This window comes from Podarcis muralis, chromosome 8 (assembly GCF_964188315.1).
Source record: "Podarcis muralis chromosome 8, rPodMur119.hap1.1, whole genome shotgun sequence".
Classification (NCBI taxonomy): Eukaryota; Metazoa; Chordata; class Lepidosauria; order Squamata; family Lacertidae; genus Podarcis; species Podarcis muralis.
Window position 1 is genome coordinate 6,125,899 of NC_135662.1, and position 22,061 is coordinate 6,147,959.

General features: G+C 47.9%; 1 protein-coding gene across 4 annotated transcripts in view; it reads left to right on the top strand.

The window, feature by feature from the left end:
- Positions 1-22,061, top strand: part of PTP4A3 (protein tyrosine phosphatase 4A3) — a 96,233-nt gene that overhangs the window by 72,323 nt on the left and 1,849 nt on the right. For all 4 annotated transcript variants that reach the window (XM_028736059.2, XM_028736061.2, XM_028736060.2 and 1 more), the window contains 4 exons: positions 1,072-1,919; positions 8,264-8,356; positions 18,363-18,493; positions 19,900-19,974. In XM_028736059.2, coding sequence (XP_028591892.1) covers positions 1,815-1,919; positions 8,264-8,356; positions 18,363-18,493; positions 19,900-19,974 — 404 coding nt within the window. In that variant the 5' untranslated portion in view covers positions 1,072-1,814. The remainder of the gene's footprint in view (positions 1-1,071; positions 1,920-8,263; positions 8,357-18,362; positions 18,494-19,899; positions 19,975-22,061) is intronic.

Genomic DNA, 22,061 nt, shown 5'->3' on the forward strand with positions numbered 1-22,061 from the left:
AGTGTTTAGATAGTGCTTCTTACCAGCGTACATTGGTACCTTCATTCTCAAACGCCTTGGTACTCAAACAACTTGGAACCCAAACACTGCAAACCCGGAAATAAGTGTTCCAGATTGCAAACTTTTATCGGAAGCCGAACGTGCTCCATTTTGAGTTTTACGCTTCCGATTTGAGTGCCACACTTCCGTTTTGAGTGTTACGCCAAGGTCTGTCTGTTTTTGCTGTTTATTTCGCTTTTTTGTATGTGTGACTGTGTGGAACCCATTTCAGTTACTGATTGATTGATTGACTGTACATTGTTTATTGCTTTCATTTTATGGATCAGTGGTCTCGTTAGATAGTAAAAATCATGTTCAATTGCTGTTTTAGGGGTTGCTTTGAAAAGTCTGGAACGGATTAATCCATTTTGTATTGCTTTCTATGGGAAAGTGCGCCTTGGTTTTGGAACGCTTTGGTTTTGGAACAGACTTCCAGAACGGATTAAGTTTGAGAATCAAGGTGTCACTGTGCTATATATCTGTATATAAGAGCCGGTGTTAGAAACTCATATACAGTGGTACCTCTGGTTGCAAATGGGATCCATTCTGGAGACCCGTTCGCCAACATGAAAAGAACACAACCTGCAGCAGCGCGTCTGCGCATGCGCAGGTTGCAACTTGCCACTTCTGCGCACACGCATGACGTCATTTTGTGCTTCTGTGCATGCATGAGCGGCGAAACCTGGAAGTAACCCTTTCTGGTACTTCGGGACACTGCGGTACGTAACCTGAAAGAACATGAGGTATGACTATATAAGTTGGGTGCCAAATGGCTCCTTAAACCAAGGTTGAAGTCGCCAAATTGGAACATCTGGTTGCCTATATTATTATAGGTTATTGTATTTTAGTGTTCTGTTGGAAGCCGCCCAGAGTGGCTGGGGAAACCCAGCCAGATGGGCGGGGTATGAATATTATTATTATTATTATTATTATTATTATTATTATTATTAGTCCATATCGATGGAGACTTTTCCACTGACCAGAGACCCTTCCCTTCTTTTTTTCCCTCTCCCCCATTTCCCCTTCTTCCAGATTGTCTCGTATGCTGAAAGGCTGTCGATTTATGGAGGGTCCCGGGTGCAGCTTTGAGCACTGCCCCGCGCAACATCCTGCCCGCTGAAGGAAGGACGCCGCCGCCCCGCCCCAAACCGGGCGCCCTGAGTCGTCGGGCTTCACCATTCAGGTCTCCTGTGCATGGCTCTTACAGCCCAAGGAGGACTTTTGCCACCCGCTGCCCCAGCCTGAGCCGCCCCGGGTCCCCATCGCTGCCCCCAAATATTCTACATATCCAGATGGGGTAACGTGATGGCGCAGGACGGACGCCGGTGGGGTTAACCGAATGCAGAGGCCTTTCTAAAGAGGGGGAAGAGAGAGATAGAGCCCAGGCAGGGAAGCGAAGCAGCAGCGAAGGACGTCTAAAATTGCACACACAAAGGAAATTGACACTACAGCAGGTTTTGGTTTCATTTTGATTTATTATTATTTTTGCTCAGCAACAAGCAAGCACAGGGTTCCTTCCCCCCCCCCCCCCTTAACTGTATGGTTTAGAGAATCCGGCCTGCGCTCTCCCCAAAGCTGGGAATATTTTGCACAACATTTGTGTTGGGGGGGAGAAAAGATAGCCTTTTGCCAAACTCTTCCGTTTCCTTTTTCGCCCTGCAAATCTTCTCTTTTTTTTCCCCCCACCTGCTTTGCGGGCGTGTTGGATTTTGGTGTGTGTGCATTTGTGTCCCCCCCCTCCAACCAATCTTGAGACCCCCACTCCTTCCTCCGCCATGGCCCGCATGAACCGCCCGGCGCCTGTGGAGGTTTGCTACAAGAACATGAGATTCCTGATAACTCACAACCCAACCAACGCCACTCTGAACACCTTCATCGAGGTAAGTCCGCCTGAGCAATTTGGAAACGTTGGGGTTGAATCGGATTCTGTGTTCGCCCGTAGGTTTAAAGGCCCTCTTGCAGGTTCCACCAATACAATGGTACCTTGGGTTACATACGCTTCAGGTTACAGACTCCACTAACCCAGAAATAGTGCTTCAGGTTAAGAACTTTGCTTCAGGATGAGAACAGAAATTGTGCAGCAGCGGTGCGACGGCAGCAGGACAGGATGCCCCATTAGCTAAAGTGGTGCTTCAGGTTAAGAACAGTTTCAGGTTAAGTACGGACCTCCAGGACGAATTAAGTACTTAACCCGAGGTACCACTGTAATCATAATCATCATCATATATTTGTACCATGCCCATCTGGCTGGGTTTCCCCAGCCTCTCTGGGTGGCTTCCAACAAAGATTAAAAATACAATAAAATGTCACACATTAAAAACTTCCCTGAACAGGGCTGCCTTCAGATGTCTTCTAAATGCCAGGTAGTTGTTTATCTCTGACATCTGGTGGTAGGGCATTCCACAGGGCAGGCGCCACCACCGAGAAGGCCCTCTGCCTGGTTTCCTGTAGCTTTACTTCTCGCAGCGAGGGAACCGCCAGAAGGCCCTCGGCGCTGGACCTCAGCGTCTGGGCAGTACGATGGAGGTGGAGACGCTCCTTCAGGTATACAGGGCCGAGGCCATATATGTTGGTGTTCCGCTCTAGCAGATGTTTTTGAGGGGGATGGGCGCAAAGGGCAGCGGCCAACGAAACAGTTGTACGAGGGGAACGAGGAACCTGCGCGAGGGACACTGCTGCCACCCCCAAATCTGCTTTATTTGGTTCTGGGAAACCGCAGAACCGATTTAGGGGATAAACAAGGAGGGAGAATCCCATTGTTACTGCTTTGAATACAACCCAAAAAAGACTACATCACTTTTCCAGGAGTCTGTTCCAAGAATGTTGCAAGGAAAGAGGGAGATTCCTGGTCCCTATCCAATCTCAGGTCAAGGGCACATCGAATTAAGAGCTGGAGAGAAAGACACTCTTTTCTCCCACCGCAAAAGCGCTCCTAGGGATTTCAGGGAGTTGGAGCAGCTGTAGAGTAGAATTTCGGGAGTCTCCCATCCCAGTTAAAGGCAGAGGGTGAGAGTCTTAAGCTTGCACATTCTTACATGTCAAACAAAGAAGGGTGTATTTCCCCCCCGACGTTCTCTCACTGTTAACTGGAGAGGGATTCAGTCTGAATGTTAGGTGCCTTGTTCAGAAAGCCGCCTTAGTCACCATAGGAGCTCCTGACGGCTCCAGAGTATGTGAAGATTACCTGAAGTTCTGACGTACTTGGAAAATTCTCAAGGACCTCGGCTGCCAGCGGTTCAGATAAGCCACAAACTTTTGGCACCGCCGCTCCTGCAGAAAATTGGTTCTGCAGTCTTCACGTCCAACTCCTAGACGGAGGGACCGTTTATTTAGCCTACTTAAAGGTTACTCGCTTGCTGAACTTTCGGCCTACTCGGTGTCTGTATCAGCCGTCGCGTTTGTAGGCTGCAAAATAAAACCAGACACTTTCAGGATACTGCCTCCTCGGTTCCAGAAACTCACCCCCAAATTCCCCTTGCCCTGCCCTATGAAAAAAGCATCAATCAGAATATCGGTATGCACAGCCCACTAAGAAAGATAACACAATAAAATTCAAAGCAGTAACAATTGCGCGTTCATTCTGAATGCAAGTAAAACTAGTGGGATTAATACCAGCTTTCCAAAGCGGGAAAGTCATTCCGCACCCCGCTTGCCCCTTAGCACTGACCCCCAAGTTATCCCAGTGCACCCAGCTGGTGGTTCCTTTTCTCCCTGTTTTCCTGGAGATGGTTCTTGCTCGGCAAGGGATCTGGTTCGCAGAAAGATTGTTTTGGCTGAATTGTAATTGTAACAGGCTGGGCCAGGAGAGTCAACAGTCAGAAGGCGTTTACCTTTGAAAGTAAGGTAATATTTAGACCAGCAAGGCCAAAGCTGTCTGCATGGAGCCGGTGGAAGGGCTCAAAGTGTCATCATTCTTCAGCCCATCATTCTTCAGACCCCCCAAAACAGCAAGTTGCCCATTTGAAACAGGGGTGGTCACCCTTTTAGCCTCTCGAAAGGGCACTCAACTACAAATCCCATCATCCTTGACCCTGCTGGCCAGGGATGATGATGATGATGATTTATTATTTATATTTATTATTTATATCCCGCCCATCTGGCTGGGTTTCCCCAGCCACTCTGGGCAGCTTCCAACAAAGTATTAAAATGCAGTAGTCTGTTAAGCATGAAAAGATTCCCTAAACAGGGCTGCCTTCAGATGTCTTCTAAAAGTCTGGTAGTTGTTGTTCTCTTTGACATCTGGTGGGAGGGCGTTCCACAGGGCGGGCGCCACTACCGAGAAGGCCCTCTGCCTGGTTCCCTGTAACTTGGCTTCTCGCAGCGAGGGAACCGCCAGAAGGCCCTCGATGCTGGACCTCAGTATCCGGGCTGAACGATGGGGGTGGAGATGCTCCTTCAGGTATACTGGACCGAGGCCGTTTAGGGCTTTAAAGGTCAGCACCAACACTTTGAATTGTGCTCGGATACGTACTGGGAGCCAATGTAGGTCTTTCAATCATGGGAGTTGCTAGTGCACTTGGAAGAGCAAACTGGAAGGGGTAGCTAATACCGCAGAAGACAGAATTGGGATTCAAGGTGACCTTAACGGATTGGAGAACTGGGCCCAAACTAACCCAGTGAATTTCAGTAGGGACAAATGGCAGGTTCTGCTCTTGGACAGGGAGAATTGGATGCACAAATGCAAGACTAGGAACACCTGGATTACTAGCACACATGTGAAAAGGATCTAGGGGTCTTGGTGGATCACAAGCTGAACGTGAGTCAACAGTGTGCTGCAGCAGCAAAAAAAGCTAATGCTATTCTAGGCTGCATCAACAGAAGTATAGTGTCCAGATCAAGGGAAGTCGTAGTCCTGCTCTATTCTGCCTTGGTCAGACCACACCTGGAATACTGTGTCCAGTTCTGGGCAGCATAATCTAAGAAGGATGTTGACAAGCTGGAATGTGTGCAGAGGAGGGAGACCAAGATGATCAGGGGTCTGGAAACCAAGCCTTATGAGGAATGGTTGAAGGAGCTGGGTATGTTTAGCCTGGAAAAGAGGAGACTGAGAGGAGATATGATAGCCATCTTCAAATATCTCAAAGGCTGTCACATGGAAGAGGGAGCAAGCTTGTTTTCTCCTGCTCTGGAGGGAAGGACTCGAACCCATGGCTTCAAGTTACAAGAAAGAAGACTCTGACTCAACATCCGGAAGTACTTTTTGAGAGCAAGAGCTGTTTGACAGCGGAACAGACTCCCACAAGAGGTTGTGAACTCTCTTTCCTTGGATGTTTTTAAGCAGAGGTAGAATGGCCATCTGTCAGGGATGCTTGCGTTGAGATTCCTGCATTGCAGCGGGTTGGACTAGATGACCCCTGGATCCCTTCCAACTCTGATTCTATGAAGCCACCAGCCAACAACTTTGTTCTCTTAGGCTGTGTGCACATTTTACCTTTAAAGCCCATTCCATGCACATTTGCCCGCCCTCACATTATTCTGGGCAATGTAGTTTGCCAGGGGTTGTTTGGGATTCTGCCTTTGCGAGGGGTAAACTACATTGCCCAGAATTCTTTGCTGGTGGGGAGGGGGAGTGATCTGATTCTGCTTTAAAAGCTATCATGTAAACTTAGCCATAGTTTCCCCCTCCCCCCATTTATTTATTTTTTTTTTAGGGGCTGTTGAGATGCAAGTATTCAGACCACATTTGGCAGGAGGTTGACCGCTTTGGCGGCTGAGCTTGCCCAGGCAGATCTTTGGGAATGCTGAATTACGTCACCTGGTAACCAAACCAGGTGCCTGGCTGCTTGTTCTTCCCAAAAGCACCCCTTGCTTTTACTTTGCATGAATGTACTGCCGTCACTTTGCTTTGCCACAGGTCCCTTCCTGTGTCCCTATTCCCTTTTTTGTTTTGTTTTTAAAGCCCACCCAGATCTCCTTAACGTTTGCTGGGCTGTTTTTGCCCTCCCCTTTATACCTGGGCTTACGGCCAGGATGCTGTTTTTAGCTGTTCGTCTCTTCTCTCTCTCTCCCCCGCCCCCAAAAGGCCCCCAAAACAGCTCTGTTGTCTGCAGATGTTGATCTGGTTACGTGGGCAACTCAGCGAACTTGCAGCATACCTACCGGGATTAAAAATAAATGCCCTCGTTTAACCTTTGAGGGAGCAGCAAGGAATAACGCTGCCTTCCCTGGCTGGAGTCTGCTTTCTCTAAAGTAGGACTTGGAAGGAGAACCTTGTGGGAGGAGGAGCGACTAGGCCAAGGATGCCGGACCTCAGCCAAGCGTAGCCTTCCAGACCTCCCTCTCTGGCCCATGAGATCTAGTAACTTCATCCTGTATTTAAAACCCACAAGATCTACCGAGAGCAAGTCTTTGGCCTGCTCTTTGTAGCAGCCCTCTGGGGATTTTAAGACAGTCCTCGATGGCCCCACTTCGGGTAGTACAGTGCTACCTCTGGTTGCGAACAGGATCTGTTCCGGAGCCCTGTTTGCAACCTGAGAAGAACGCAACCTGCGTTTGCGCATGTCGCGATTTGCCGCTTCTGCGCATGCCGTCATCTTGAGCATCTGCACATGCGCGAGTGGCGAAACCCAGAAGTAACCCTTTCTGGTATTTCCGGGTCGCCGCGGGATGCAACCTGAAAACGTTCAACCTGAAGCAAACGCAACACGAGTTATGACTGTAGCTGCATCGTGGGCATAGAAGCCTAGATTTGTAACGTTGTCAATCTCAACTAAGGCATCCATGATAGGTGAACATCCAACCTCTGTTGAAAAACCTCCAAGGAAGGAGAGTCCATCACCCTCTTACTGTCAGAAAGCTTTTCCTGATGTTAAACTGAAATCTCCTTTCTTGTAACTTGATGCTGTGGGTTTGAGTCCTGCTCTCCAGCTTGCCAACAGCCTTCTTAAATTGTGGCACCTAGAACTGGACGCAGTACTCCGAGGTGTGGTCTGACCAAGACAGAATAGAGTGGTACTATTACTTCCCCTGGGACGCGGGTGGTGCTGTGGGTTAAACCACAGAGCCTAGGACTTGCTGATCAGAAGGTTGGCGGTTCGAATCCCCGCAACAGGGTGAGCTCCCGTTTCTCAGTCTCTGCTCCTGCCAACCTAGCAGTTCGAAAGCACACCAGTGCAAGTAGATAAATAGGTACCACTCCGGCGGGAAGGTAAACAGCGTTTCCGTGCGCTGCTCTGGTTTGTCAGAAGCGGCTTAGTCATGCTGGCCACATGACCCGGAAGCTGTACGCTGGCTCCCTCGGCCAATAAAGCGAGTTGAGTGCCGCAACCCCAGAGTCGGCCACGACTGGAACTAATGGTCAGGGGTCCCTTTACCTTACTATTACTTCCCTTGATCGGGACACTGTACGCCTGTTGAGGCAGCCTAGAAACTCCTCTGTAACACCTCTCTGGGGGGCACCAGTTTGGAGAAGGCTGACCCCAATACCAGCTATATAAACTTCACACATTACAACCCATATATTACAATCCTGAAGGAGTGTCTCCACCCCCATCGTTCTGCCCAGACGCTGATGTCCAGCTCTGAGGGCCTTCTGGCGGTTCCCTCATAGCGAGAAGCCAAGTTACAGGGAACCAGGCAGAGGGCCTTCTCGGTAGTGGCTCCCACCCTGTGGAACGCCCTCCCACCAGATGTCAAAGAGAAAAACAACTACCTGACATTCAGAAGACATCTTAAGGCAGCCCTGTTCAGGGAAGTTTTTATTGTGTGACATCTTAGTGTATTTTTGGTCTTTGTGGAAGCCGCCCAGAGTGGCTGGGGAAACCCAGCCAGATGGGCGGGGTACAAATAATAAATTATTATTATATGTTACAACTACAATAAGAAGGACAAAGGTACATACCCCATAGATTAGAAAAATGCACAAGGAGCAGTGGTCATGTGGATATATAACCACTGCTACCAGTTGCATGAAACCTGAAGTAACTATTCCCAGGTGGCACTCATTACAGGGAGACTGAATTGCAGTAATTCAGTTTAAAGGTACAGAGCAATATTGCAGCAATAAGAAAACATTATACTTCCACGGACTTTCAAAGATTGACTGGTCTTCGTGTTGCTTGTGTTGTTTGTTGTGTCAAGTTTGCAACACAGGGGTTTGTTGTTCTGTATTAAAGATTCCTTCGCGGCAGGAGGTTAGACCAGAATGGCCCTTGTGGTCAGTCTACGAAGCCAGGATTCAAGCCAGGCGAGCTAAAGTCTTCTTTCCCCTTCCTCCCCTGCGCAGGACCTGAAGAAATACGGTGCGACGACAGTCGTGAGGGTTTGCGAAGTTACCTATGACAAGACTCCGCTGGAGAAAGATGGCATCACTGTCATGGTATGTGCCTTGGTCCCATACACAGCCTTGGGAAGGCTGAAATGTCTCGAGCGTCTTCAAGTTTCCAGGTCTGATAACCTGGCGGATTTTGTTTTACTTTTCGCAATGCTTCGGTGTACATTGGTTGTTTAAGGAGTGCTTTTTAGCTCTGTACTGTTCGCGCCTTCGCATTGTGGCCTCCTACCATTAGGGTTTTGCGATAATCCGGTTTCCAACATTCTGACAGATCACAAACTTAACTATCGCGATACACCAGTATTAAGTTACAGGGAACCAGGCAGAGGGCCTTCTCGGTGGTGGCACCCACCCTGTGGAATGCCCTCTCACCAGATGTCAAAGAGAAAAACAACTACCTGACATTTAGAAGACATCTGAAGGCAGCCCTGTTTAGGGAAGCTTTAAATGTTTAATAGACTATTGTATTTTAATATTCTGTTGGAAGCCGCCCAGAGTGGCTGAGGAAACCCAGCCAGATGGGCGGGGTATAAATAATAAATTATTATTATTATTATTATTATTATTATTATTATTATTATTATTATTATTATTATTATTATAATATTTATTTATTTATTTATTTATCATGATGCTGAGGTCCTGGGAGGGAGGGAGCAAGAGGAGCGAAAGAACCCTCCAGTGGTTCCCAACGATCGCTCCGGCATGACCTTCCCAGCGATGGCCCCTCACGGCAATATACTGTCATTCTGAAGCCATTATCGCAATCTTAACTTCAAATTGGTTTCAGGCGATTTATTGATAGACCGCTCACCCCTACCTAACATGATGGCATTTCTCTGTGAGGTAAAACACTGTTGATGCAGGTATTGATCTCCTCCAAGACTAAAATCATTGGGGTTTTTTGTTTTTTTGGAAAACGTAGCCCTCAATATGCTTCCCCCCCCCCCCCCCCCGCTCTGGAGGGTAGGACTCGAACCCGTGGCTTCAAGTTACAAAAAAGGAGATTCTGACTAAACATTTGGAATAATTTCCAGACAGTAAGAGCTGTTTGACAGCGGAACGGTTTCCCTCAATAGGTGGTGGATTTTACTTCCGTGGAGGTTTTTAAGCAGAGATTGGTCAGCCATCTGTCAGGGATGCTTTAGCTGAGATTCTGCATTACAAGGGGGCTGGACTAGATGACATTTGATATCCCCTTCCAGCTGTTAAGATTCTATGAATATAAATGGAGATGGGATCAACTAGAGCAAATATTAATATAATATAATATAATATAATATAATATAATATAATATAATATAATATAATATAATATAATATAATATAATATAATATAATATAATATAATACAGTATAATAATAAATTTTTATTTATACTTCGCCCTCCCCAGCCAGAGCTGGGCTGAGGGCGGCTAACAATTTAAAATACAGGTTAAAATATAATTTAAAATGCAGCCTCATTTTAATAGTAGCCCATAGAACAAAACCATAAGGGAACCATAAGGTTTTATGAGGAAAACATAAGGGTCAGACTGAGTCCAAACCAAAGGCCAGGCGGAACAGCTCTGTCTTGCAGGCCCTGCGGAAAGATGTCAAGTCCTGCAGGGCCCTAGTCTCTTGTGACAGAGCGTTCCACCAAGTCGGGGCCAATACTGAAAAGGCCCTGGCCCTAGTTGAGACCAATCTAACCACCTTGCCCCCTCCAGAAGCAGGAAGATGCCTGGGCAGGCTGGCTGGCTGGCTGGCTCACCCTGTGACTTCTGCAGGGAATGAATGGTGGAGAGTTTTAAAGGGGCTTGGATATGAAACCAGCTGCTCGCGTTACCCTCTGATTATCTCGCAGGGAAGGAATGAAATTGCGCATGTTTCAGCAGTTGCCTTTGATTGTTTGAAGCCGTCAGCAAAAGAAAAAGAACTGGGTTCTGTTTTTTTCAAGCGCCTGTTCTGCCCTTTTAATTAGAAATAATTAAAGACGGCGTTAAGACACAACCTTCTGTGCTCAGGGCAAGGAACAGCGTGGGAGAAGGTTGTGGCTTTGCTCAGGTGTAATCTTTGCTTCCTGCTCCAGACTGCATGCTTCCAGATCAGTAGTATCGTTTCAGGCAGCTCTGTCTAGTTTCAAGCCCAGACTCAGGGCAATGTGCTTCCCAAAAGTCGGGAGGTAACTTAACTGGTGGGGACACGGGTGGCGCTGTGGGGACGCGGGTGGCGCTGTGGGTTAAACCACAGAGCCTAGGACTTGCCGATCAGAAGGTCGGGGGTTCGAATCCCCGAGACAGGGTGAGCTCCTGTTGCTCAGTCTCTGCTCCTGCCCAACCTAGCAGTTTGAAAGGACGTCAAAGTTGTTGTTGTTGTTTAGTCGTTTAGTCGTGTCCGACTCTTCGTGACCCCATGGAGCAGAGCACGCCAGGCACTTCTGTCTTCCACTGCCTCCCACAGTTTGGTCAAACTCATGCTGGTAGCTTCGAGAACACTGTCCAACCATCTCATCCTCTGTCGTCTCCTTCTCCTTCTGCCCTTAATCTTTCCCAACATTAGGGTCTTTTCCAGGGAGTCTTCTCTTCTCATGAGGTAGCCAAAGTATTGGAGCCTCATCTTCAGGATCTGTCCTTCCAGTGAGCACTCAGGGCTGATTTCCTTCAGAATGGAGAGGTTTGATCTTCTTGCAGTCCATGGGACTCTCAAGAGTCTCCTCCAGCACCAGCACATCAAAGTGCAAATAGATAAATAGGTACCACTCCGGCGGGAAGGTAAACGGCGTTTCCGTGCACTGCTCTGGCTCGCCAGAAGTGGCTTAGTCATGCTGGCCACATGACCCGGAAGCTGTACGCCGGCTCCCTTGGCCAATAAAGCGAGATGAGCGCCACAACCCCAAAGTCGGCCACGACTGGACTTAATGGTCAGGGGTCCCTGTACCTTTAACTTAACCGGAGGACTCTTTACATAAGCTTTGGTAATATCTGAGAAGCAGTACAGTCATACCTCATGTTACGTTCGGTTCAGGTTAGGTCCTTTCAGATTGCGTCCCACAGCAACCTGGAAGTACCAGAAAGGGTTACTTCCGGGTTTCGCCACTTGGGCATGAGCAGACACGCAAAATGACATCACACGCATGCGCAGAAGTGGCGAATTGCAACCCGCGTGTGCACAGACGCGGATTGCGTTCCTCTCAGTTTGCGAACGGGGCTCCGGAACGGATCCCGTTCACAACCAGAGGTACCACTGTACAGTGGTTCCTTGGTTCTCAAGCGTAATCCGTTCCGGAAATCCGTTCCAAAACCAAAGCGTTCCAAAACCAAGGCGCACTTTCCCACAGAAAGCAATGCAAAATGGATAAATCTGTTCCAGACTTTTAAAAACAAACCCCTGAAACAGCAGTTTCACATGAATTTTACTATCTAACAAGACCATTGATCCATAAAATGAAAGCGATAAACAATGTACTGCAGTCACACAATCAGTCAATGAGTAACTGAACTGCCTATATATTTTTCATTTAAGCACATGTTCCGTACCACAATTTTTGCTTTATTTTTAACTTGGGGCACCGATAGCCCACCCAAGAGAGGTGGAGTTAGAGTGTTGGACTGGGACCTGGGAGACCAGGGTTCAAATTGAAGCTCATTGGACGACCTTAGAGTTAAGTCACAGCCTCTCAGCCTAACCTACCTCACAGGGTTGTTGTGAGGACTGAGGGGGAGCATGCAACTTTGATCTCCTAGGAGAAAAAAGTGGGATATAAATGCAGTAAAATCAGTCTTTAGGATTCATAAATATCGATTATGACAAACACTGCAAAATTAGCACGAGAAACCTGCTTCTCAGAGTCTTATCGGGGCGAAGGGAGAAATCCCTTAAGATGGGATGTTGTTACGAGTGGCTGGCAGATGAGCCAAGACGCTGGGGTGTAGCTGGGAGCGAAGATTTCATCCGAAGGCACGAGCCAGCTTTGTGAGCCTGGCATAAGGCGATTAACTGTCAAGGAGCAAAGGCAGGGCAGGATTTGGGTAAAAATAGAAGGCACAGAGGCAGACTGCAGAGAGCCAGTGTGGTGTAGTGGGTAAGAGCGGTGGACTCATAATCTGGTGAACTGGGTTTGATTCCCCGCTCCTCCACATGCAGCTGCTGGGTGACCTTGGGCTAGTCACACTTCTCTGAAGTCTCTCAGCCCCACTCACCTCACAGAGTGTTTGTTGTGGGGGAGGAAGGGAAAAGGAGATTGTTAGCCGCTTTGAGACTCCCTAGGGTAGTGATAAAGCGGGATATCAAATCTAAACTCTTCTTCTTCTCTTCTGCAGAGTCCCTTTTAACTTTTATTTGCACAATCTGCATAATAATAATAATACAGTGGTACCTCTGGTTGTGAACGAGATCCGTTCCGGAGGCCTGTTAGCAACATGAAAAGAGCGCAGCCTGCAGCGGCACATTTGCGCACACGCAGGTTGCGATTCTGCGCTGCTATGCATGCACGTGATGTCATTTTGCGCTTCACATGCGTGAGTGGCGAAACCCGGAAGTAACCCTTTCCGGTACTTCCGGGTCGCGTGGGATGTAACCTAAAAGAACGTAACATGAAGCATGACTAATAATAATAATAATAATAATAATGTACTGCTTGTCCCTTCAGGTTCGTTGTTTGCAAATGTCAATAAATAAGGAAGACTTAGGGACGCGGGTGGTGCTGTGGGTAAAAGCCTCAGCACCTAGGGCTTGCCGATCGAAAGGTCGGCGGTTCGAATCCCCGCGGTGGGGTGCGCTCCCGTTGTTCAGTCCCAGCGCCTGCCAACCTAGCAGTTCGAAAGCACCCCCGGGTGCAAGTAGATAAATAGGGACCGCTTACTGGCGGGAAGGTAAACGGCGTTTCCGTGTGCTGCGCTGGCTCGCCAGATGCAGCTTTGTCACGCTGGCCACATGACCCGGAAGTGTCTCCGGACAGCGCTGGCCCCCGGCCTATAGAGTGAGATGGGCGCACAACCCTAGAGTCTGTCAAGACTGGCCCGTACGGGCAGGGGTAACTTTACCTTTAAGGAAGACTTGGGGTGTTGGGATCCCCAAGTTGCTCTCCCTGTGGCCTGGTTCACATATCACAAGTAAGCCAACCTCCCTTACCAAGGGCTGCAGTCAAGGCTTGTTCTTAGCTACAGCTCGTGGTGAGCGAGAAACAAGCTTTTCCTGGGCACAGCGGAGGAGCAAAAGGAACCAGCACATCCTCAGTAAGCCATAGTTACCGCGACACGTGAGTGACGCTTGTTGTTAACGGAGAAATCTGAGGGCTCCCTTGTACAAAAAAAACCAAGGACACCAGCCAGGAATATCAGAGCAAAACAGCAGCCAGTTGGCTTAGTCTTTATTGAAGACTGTCGCGACAGGACTCCCACCTGCCACAAGGTGGGACAAGATGGAAGCCCCAAACAAAAGAGAACCCAAACTTTTATTAGCTGCTAATCCCGATGTTTTGTTGTTTAGTCGTGTCCGACTCTTCGTGACCCCATGGACCAGAGCACGCCAGGCACTTCTGTCTTCCATTGCCTCCCACAGTTTGGTCAGACTCATGTTTGTAGCTTCGAAAACACTGTCCAACCATCTCATCCTCTGTCGTCCCCTTCTCCTTGTGCCCTCCATCTTTCCCAACATCAGGGTCTTTTCCAGGGAGTCTTCTCTTCTTATGAGGTGGCCAAAGTATTGGAGCCTCAGCTTCAGGATCTGTCCTTCCAGTGAGCACTCAGGGCTGATTTCCTTCAGAATGGATAGGTTTGGTCTTCTTGCAGTCCATGGGACTCTCAAGAGTCTCCTCCAGCACCAGCACATCAAAGTGCAAGTAGATAAATAGGTACCACTCCGCAGGGCCTGCAAGACAGAGCTGTTGTGCCTGGCCTTTGGCCCAGGCACAGACTGACCCCCTCCTCACAGAACTCTAGCCCAATGGTTGCCGTTAATTTGATTTTGAACTGATTTTAAAATGAATTGATTTTAGAATGCTGTGTTACTTATATTGTTGTTAGCCGCTCTGAGCTCGGCTTCGGCTGGGGAGGGCGGGATATAAATAAAATATTATTATTATTATTATTATTATTATTATTATTATTATTATTATTATTCCTTCTCTCTTAAGAGATGAAACGAAAGGGGGCTTTCATGCGCCCAAATCTGTTTCTGCTTTGTGCATCCCAGCTTGGTTCTCGTTTCACATCGAACAAGGCGACATTGTGGTTTCCTCCTTATCGGCCTCGCATCGCGTTTTGCGTCCGGGAGCCTGAAAACTGCCTGTCCTATTTACACAGCATGGCCCTTTTCCTCCCCGCCTTGCCCTGTCCTTGGAAAGGATTTGCGGAGGCTTGGTTGGTGAAACTCCTCTCTCTCTGTCTCTCTCTCCCCCCCCCCCCACCTAACCCCAAACCCGTTCTAAATGGGCAGCTTGTCTAGAGCTCCTCCTGGACACCGGCCAGCTTGCAAACATATTTTCTCTATGCAAAGAAGAGAGAGAGAGAGAGCCTGTTTGCAAGATTTAGCTTTGGGGCTCCAGAGAGATATCACATCACTCGGAGTCTTCCCTTTCTCTGCAACCCTCTTTGGGGGTGCAATCTTGCTTTTGGGAGGGGTGTTGCTGACAGGCTTTCCTTTCTCGTTTTTGCAAAACGGGCTCTGCTGCAAGGCTGCTCCTAAGAGCAAAGGCCCGGCCTGCGTTCCAGGTCTCCGTAGCCGGGAGAGAAGACAGCTCCACGTCCTAGAAATGAACTATTTACGAGCCGCATCTGTGAAACCTCCTCCTTGGGTCGGTGCCTCGCCGATTACGCACAACCAGTGGATTTATCGCCGGCCCCAGGGGGGAAGGCCTTTTCCAGGCTTGGCTGGCCCCCCTCTCTCCCTGTTCCCTTTCCTATCCAAGCCTGTCTTCGTTCGTTCGAGAACGGGCGGCCGTTTATGGTGCAGAAGGTTTTTCGTGTGCCTGCGTGCTCTTGTTTGCAAAGGGGTGGAATCAATCAATCCTTTTGTCAGCTGCGGAACTCGTGGATGATCCCAACACGGTTGCACAGTGAAATCCGGATGGATTTATCCCATGCCACATAGAACCTAGCAGCCCAGAACGGTGTGTTATATATCAAGTCAGGCCCACGTCCCGTCTAGATCAGTTTTGTCTGCACTGAATGAGAGTAAAGCTTTTCAAAAAAATATATTTCATTGGAAGAATTTTATTTATGAAAAGATAGAGTGACAAAGAAGAACGGAAAAGTGAAAATGGAAAAGAGAATAAAAAGTTACGTTTCTATAAATTATTATGGAATACAGTGGCACCTCTGGTTGCGAATGGGATCCGTTCCAGAGGCCCGTTCACAACATGAAAAGCCCACAACCTGAAGCGCTGTATCTGCACAAGTGCGTGGCGCGATTTGGTGCTTGTGCACATGCGCGATTTAGCGCTTGCGCGAGTGGCGAAACCCAGAAGTAACCCTTTCCTGTACTTCCGGGTCGCTGTGGGACGCAACCTGAAAAAACGTAACACGAAGCAAATGTAACATGAGGTATGATTGTAATAACAACAACAACAACAATAATATTTATACCACGCCTATCTGACAGGGTTTCCCCAGCCACTCTGGGTGGCTTCCAACAGAATATTATAAAGGTAAAGGTACCCCTGCCCGTACGGGCCAGTCTTTGCAGACTCTAGGGTTGTGCGCCCATCTCACTTAAGAGGCCGGGGGCCAGCGCTGTCCGCAGACACTTCCGGGTCACGTGGCCAGCGTGACAAAGCTGCATCTGGCGAGCCAGAGCCGCACACGGAAACGCCGTTTACCTTCCCGCCAGTAAGCGGTCCCTATTTATCTACTTGCACCCGGGGGTGCTTTCGAACTGCTAGGTTGGCAGGCGCTGGGACCGAGCAACGGGAGCGCACCCCGCCGCGGGGATTCGAACCGCCGACCTTTCGATCGGCAAGCCCTAGGCGCTGAGGCTTTTACCCACAGCGCCACCCATGTCCCAACAGAATATTACAAACATGATAAAACATCAAACATTAAAAACTTCCCTAAGCAGGGTTGCCTTCAGATTATTATTATTTTATGCTCTGTCCTTAATACACATATAGTTCTCAATAACCTAATATAGTTTCTGTAAAACTCACTCCAAATATCATTGTATTTATCCAAAGGAAGTCTGCGTCTATTAGGGTTAGGCAATATCTGTTTTTCAACATTGCGATATATCGCCAGCTAAACATTGTGATGTACTGATATATCACGATGTCTGAAATAAGGATGGAGCTATGCATTGGCTAGCTGCACAGTTTTTTCCTACGTTGTGTTTTTTTGCGTAGCACATGAAAAACACGCATCAGGATATGTTATTTATTGCAAGGTCAGAAATTATGGAACCAATATCACAATATGGACTTCAAACCAGTTTGAGACTAAATACTGATATATCTCCCAGCCCTAGCGTCTATAAGCAGCCTGTTCATATATTGTTATGTTCAACTTTGAGTTTATAAAAACGGCAAATGTTTTAATGCAGCCTTTCTCAACCTGTGGGTCCTCAGATGTTGTTGAACTACAACTCCCATCATCCCTGGCTAGCAAGGCCTGAGCTCAGGGGTGATGGGAGTTGTAGTCCAACAACATCTGGGGACCCACAGGTTGAGAACCGCTGGTTTAATGCACACTTTTTAAGCTTTGTGTATAACTTTTTAAAGTCACTTGTAATAAGATGAAGAAGGTTTTAAAAATGGATTATTAAAAATATAAGGTGTTATAGACGTGCATGAACAAGTCTAAAATAATGGAACCAAGAAGGGGAGGGGAGGGAAGTCAAGCAAAACGTTATGGTTTTAAAATGTGTTTATGATTTTTTTTAGATATATACATATAAAATCAATAAATTGCTTGTAAAAAAAAGCCCATACATATATTGTTATGTTCACATGTTGTTAGGTTGCCAAGCCATTGGTTAAGGAGAATCGTATCTCTGTTCTTCCAGTTCATCAGTATCAATCTCATTAGTGTGCTTAGAGTAATTCTGAGAATAAACTTGTAAGAAAATTAAGGAATCTTGGAATGTAATTTATAATGAACTTAAAAGAATGATTAAGGTATCGTTCATTAAAAGGAAAAAGAAAAACCGCAGGCATTTCTCCTGGGGATACTAGGCCCAGATATACCTATAAATGCGAGAGAAATATTCTTTTATGCTACAGTAGTTGCAAGAATACTAATCGCCACAAATTGGAAAGGAGAGAAAACTCCAAAAAGGTGGAGTGGCAAAATTTGTTGGAGTACGCCCAGTTGGCAAAAATGACAGAAAAACTGAGAGATCATACTGATCAAACATTTATTAGGAGATAGGAAATGTACAAAAAAATTACCTTATTGAATATTGTAATAACATCACGCCAGTGGCAGGACTTTGAATAACTTTTGTGGCAGGACGATCGATTGTAAGAGAACATAACATTGATGAAAATTTTAAAAAATTAAATTAATTGTGCGCTAGATAAAGCAGTAAACACACGATGGGGTGATGGGAAATTGTTAGAAACTCAAGAAGAATGTACAGTGATGTGACGCAACAAATATTACTGTATTTTTCGCTCCATAAGACGCACCTGACTATAACACACAACTAGTTTTTAGAGGGGGAAAACAAGAAAAAAAAATTCGGAACGAAACAGTGGATGTATGATTTTTGTGGTTCATGCTGTGGCCACAGACATGTGATTTGACAGTGAGTTTGGGATAGCCCAATGCAAAAATCCTGAGAATCCATGTGGATCCGTGCTTTGTAACCACGTTTTTGCGCCATTCCATGATCTGCTTTTCGCCCCTGGGCAATTCGGCTCCAGGGACCACGCATTTGCTCCATAAGACGCACAGACATTTCCCCTTACTTTTTAGGAAGAAAAAAGTGCGTCTTACGGAGCGAAAAACACGGTACTTTCTTTTCTTTTTCCTGATTAACCCTTATGTTTGTTACTTCTTTTTAATCTTAATAAAGCATTAAAAAAAGAGGTAAATAAACCTCTCTCTATCTCTCTGTGCCCCCTCTCCTCCTCCAGGACTGGCCCTTTGACGACGGCGCTCCGCCACCCACCAAGATTGTGGACGACTGGCTCAACCTGCTGAAGACCAAGTTCTGCGAAGACCCCGGCTGCTGCGTGGCCGTCCATTGCGTGGCTGGCCTGGGACGGTAAGCCGGAGCGCCGCGCTCTCAAAGGAGCCTGGGACTATATGGAGCTCCCCTCAGTCTAAGTCGGGCCATTCTTCTGTCGGGAAAACATGAGACTCTTCATCTCAAGGTCCTGGGTTCAAGCATTGGGCAGAAGAGTCCTGCATTTCAAGGGGTCAGACTAGATTTCTCAAACTTGGGGCTTTTTGGGGACTACAACTTCCTTCATCCCTAGCTAGCAGGGCCCCTGGTCAGGGATGATGGGAGTTGTAGTCCAACTACAGCTGGAGACCCAAGTTTTGGAAACCCAGGACTAGATCAAGGGAAGTAATTGTCTAATAATAATAATAATAATAATAATAATAATAATAATAATTTATTCATTCCCCGGCCACTCTGGGCTGCTGCAAATAAAATATTAAAAGCACCATAAGACATCAAACGTTAAAAACGTCCCTAAACAGGGCTGCCTTCAGATGTCTTCTAAAAGTCAGATAGTTGTTTATTTCCTTGAAATCTGATGGGAGGGCGTTCCACAGGGCGGGCGCCACCACTGAGAAGGCCCTCTGCCTGGTTCCCTGTAACCTCACCTCTCGCAGGGAGGGAACCGCCAGAAGGCCCTCGGCGCTGGACCTCAGTGGCACCTGCCCTCTGGAACGCCCTCCCACCAGATGTCAAAGAGAACAACAACAACCAAACTTTTAGAAGACCTCTGAAGGCAGCCCTGTTTAGGGAAGCTTTTAATGTTTAATAGACTATTGTATTTTAATACTTGGTTGGAAACCACCCAGAGTGGCTGGGGAAACCCAGCCAGATGGGTGGGGTATAAATAATATCTTATTCTTATTATTTATTACACACACACCCAGGTCTCTGGTTCCCCACCCCTGGATTAAAAAGGGTGAGGTGCAAGCATAGCACAAAATACCAAAGAGACAACTAGCTAGGCTTATAGGGAGAGTGACAACGGCCTGTTCAGGGCTTTAAGGTAAAGGTAAAGGGACCCCTGACCATTAGGTCCAGTCGTGACTGACTCTAGGGTTGCGGCACTCATCTTGCTTTATTGGCCGAGGAAGCCAGCGTACAGCTTCCGGGTCATGTGGCCAGCATGACTAAGCCGCTTCTGGCGAACCAGAATTCGGGAATTTGAATCGCTGACCTGATCGGCAAGCCCTAGGCTCTGCGGTTCACAGCGCCACCCGCTTTAACCAGGGCTTTAACCAGCTGTAAATATCTAAATGCTCATGTCGGGAAGGGGTGGGTGTTTAATTCTGTTTACTGAAGCTGTTTACTGAAGTCCTGTGCCTTCTTCCTCCTCTTTTCCCCCAGCAAAAATAAAAATGTCATTTTCTCTAGTTGAACCCTGTTTCTTCTTCCTAGTGTCATGGTTTAATCTTCTCTCTCTCTCTCTCTTTTTTTTAAACCAGAGCTCCGGTTCTTGTCGCGCTGGCGCTGATTGAGAGCGGGATGAAATACGAAGATGCCATTCAGTTTATTAGACAGTAAGTGCCTCTGAGCCGCCTGCTAAGATCCAGATTAATGGCTCGGCGTTCCCAGACTGGCTTGATGCTTGTGGAGAGGGGAGTCGGGGGTTGCTTACGGAAAAGGCAGAGGTCGTTCGGCCTAACGAACGCACCAAAAATGGCAAGCGTGAGGCTTGCTGGCATGGGTTTTCTCCACCCAGAAAGTCGACCGGGCGCAGGCTCGTAAAAGATGGCTGGGAAAAGTTTCCGCCCCTTCTCTTGAACTCTTGGTTTCGGTTTAGCTGAATGAATCAGAACCTGACCTACAAATTTTACACAGGCAAAGCTGTTTGTTTACGGCCAGGATCCGAGGCCCAGGGAAATTTAAACAGTCGTCTTTCCCCCCGCCCTCCCCAAAATTGCTCTTCTGCTACGGAGGGGACTTTGTAAAATGCTTCTGGGCACTCCCGCGTCTCGAGACGCAGCTTTTGGACCCCAGCCTCGGTCTTCCATAGTTGATCAAGGTAATGGGTAGAGATACTGCTTGGCTTATAAATGGACTGACCTTAGGGGGCAGACTTTTATTATGACAAGCCACTCGGCTTTCTCTTCCTGTCCTCAACAACTCAACTCTCGACACACCTGGTGATGATCTCAGTATTGGTCCTGGTGTTAAACATCTGGAAGAACTTTCTGACAGTAGGGATCTGTTTGGCAGTGTAACAGTCTCCCTCAGGAGGTTGTGGACTCTCCTTCCTTGGAGGTTCTTAAGCAGAGGTTGGATGGCCATCTGTCAGGGATGCTTCAGTTGAGATTCCTGAATTGCAGGGCTGGGTTGGGCTGGATGACCCTCCGCGCCCCTTCCCACTCTTAAGATTCTATCATTCTACTCTTCTGGAGTCATAGAGGTGGCTGTACCGCTTCATAGTCCTTAGCAGTGTGTCACATCTAATTTCCCTTCCAACGGCAGCAGAAACCCTAAATGGAGAAAGCTAGCCTATCAAGAGGGATGTGGGTGGTGCTGTGGGTTAAACCACAGAGCCTAGGACTTGCCGATCAGAAGGTCGGCGGTTCGAATCCCCGCAACGGGGTGAGCTCCCATTGCTCAGTCCCTTCTCCTGCCAACCTAGCAGTTCAAAAGCACGTCAAAGTGCAAGTAGATAAGTAGGTACCGCTCCAGCGGGAAGGTAAACGGTGTTTCCGTGCGCTGCTCTGGTTTGCCAGAAGCGGCTTAGTCATGCTGGCCACGTGACCCGGAAGCTGTACGCTGGCTCCCTCGGCCAGTAAAGCGAGATGAGCGCTGCCACCCCAGAGTCGGCCACGACTGGACCTAATGGTCAGGGGTCCCTTTACCTAGCATATCAAGAAGAAGGATTTAGCTTAGCCTTGTTCTCCCTGAGAGGCTAACTTTTCCCAGGCAAAGATGCAAGAGGATTCCTGTAATCCTGTAACAGTGACACCGTCACAGCGATACAGGAAGCTGCGTTATACAGGCCAGGCCATTGGTCTTCTGTAGCCTAGTATTGTCTCCACTGGCTGGCAGCCTCTCTCGAGGGTTTCAGGCAAGGGGGTCTTTTCTAGCTGCACCCGGAGACGCCCTTGGGGGATTGAACCCTGAGCCTTCTGCATGCTGAGCAGATGCTCTCTGGCTGAGCTCCGACCCTTCCCCAAACCCTACATTGCTAGCAGAAACAGTACCTAAAGAGGTAAAAGTAAAGGGTAAAGAGACCCCTGACCATTAGATCCAGTCGTGAACATGAACAATTGATTCTATTTGTCTCTGTCCACAGGGGCATAGTCTCTCTAAGAGTGTTGTTTTCTGGAACTGGGATGACTACTTTATTCAGGGTGCTGTGACTTGTTAAAAAAGGTAAAGGGACCCCTGACCATTAGGTCCAGTCGTGGCCGACTCTGGGGTTGCGGCGCTCATCTCGCTTTATTGGCCAAGGGAGCCGGCGTACAGCTTCCGGGTCATATGGCCAGCATTACTAAGCCGCTTCTGGCAAACCAGAGCAGCGCACGGAAACGCCGTTTACCTTCCCGCCGGAGTGGTACCTATTTATCTACTTGCACTTTGACGTGCTTTCGAACTGCTAGGTTGGCAGGAGCATGGACTGAGCAACGGG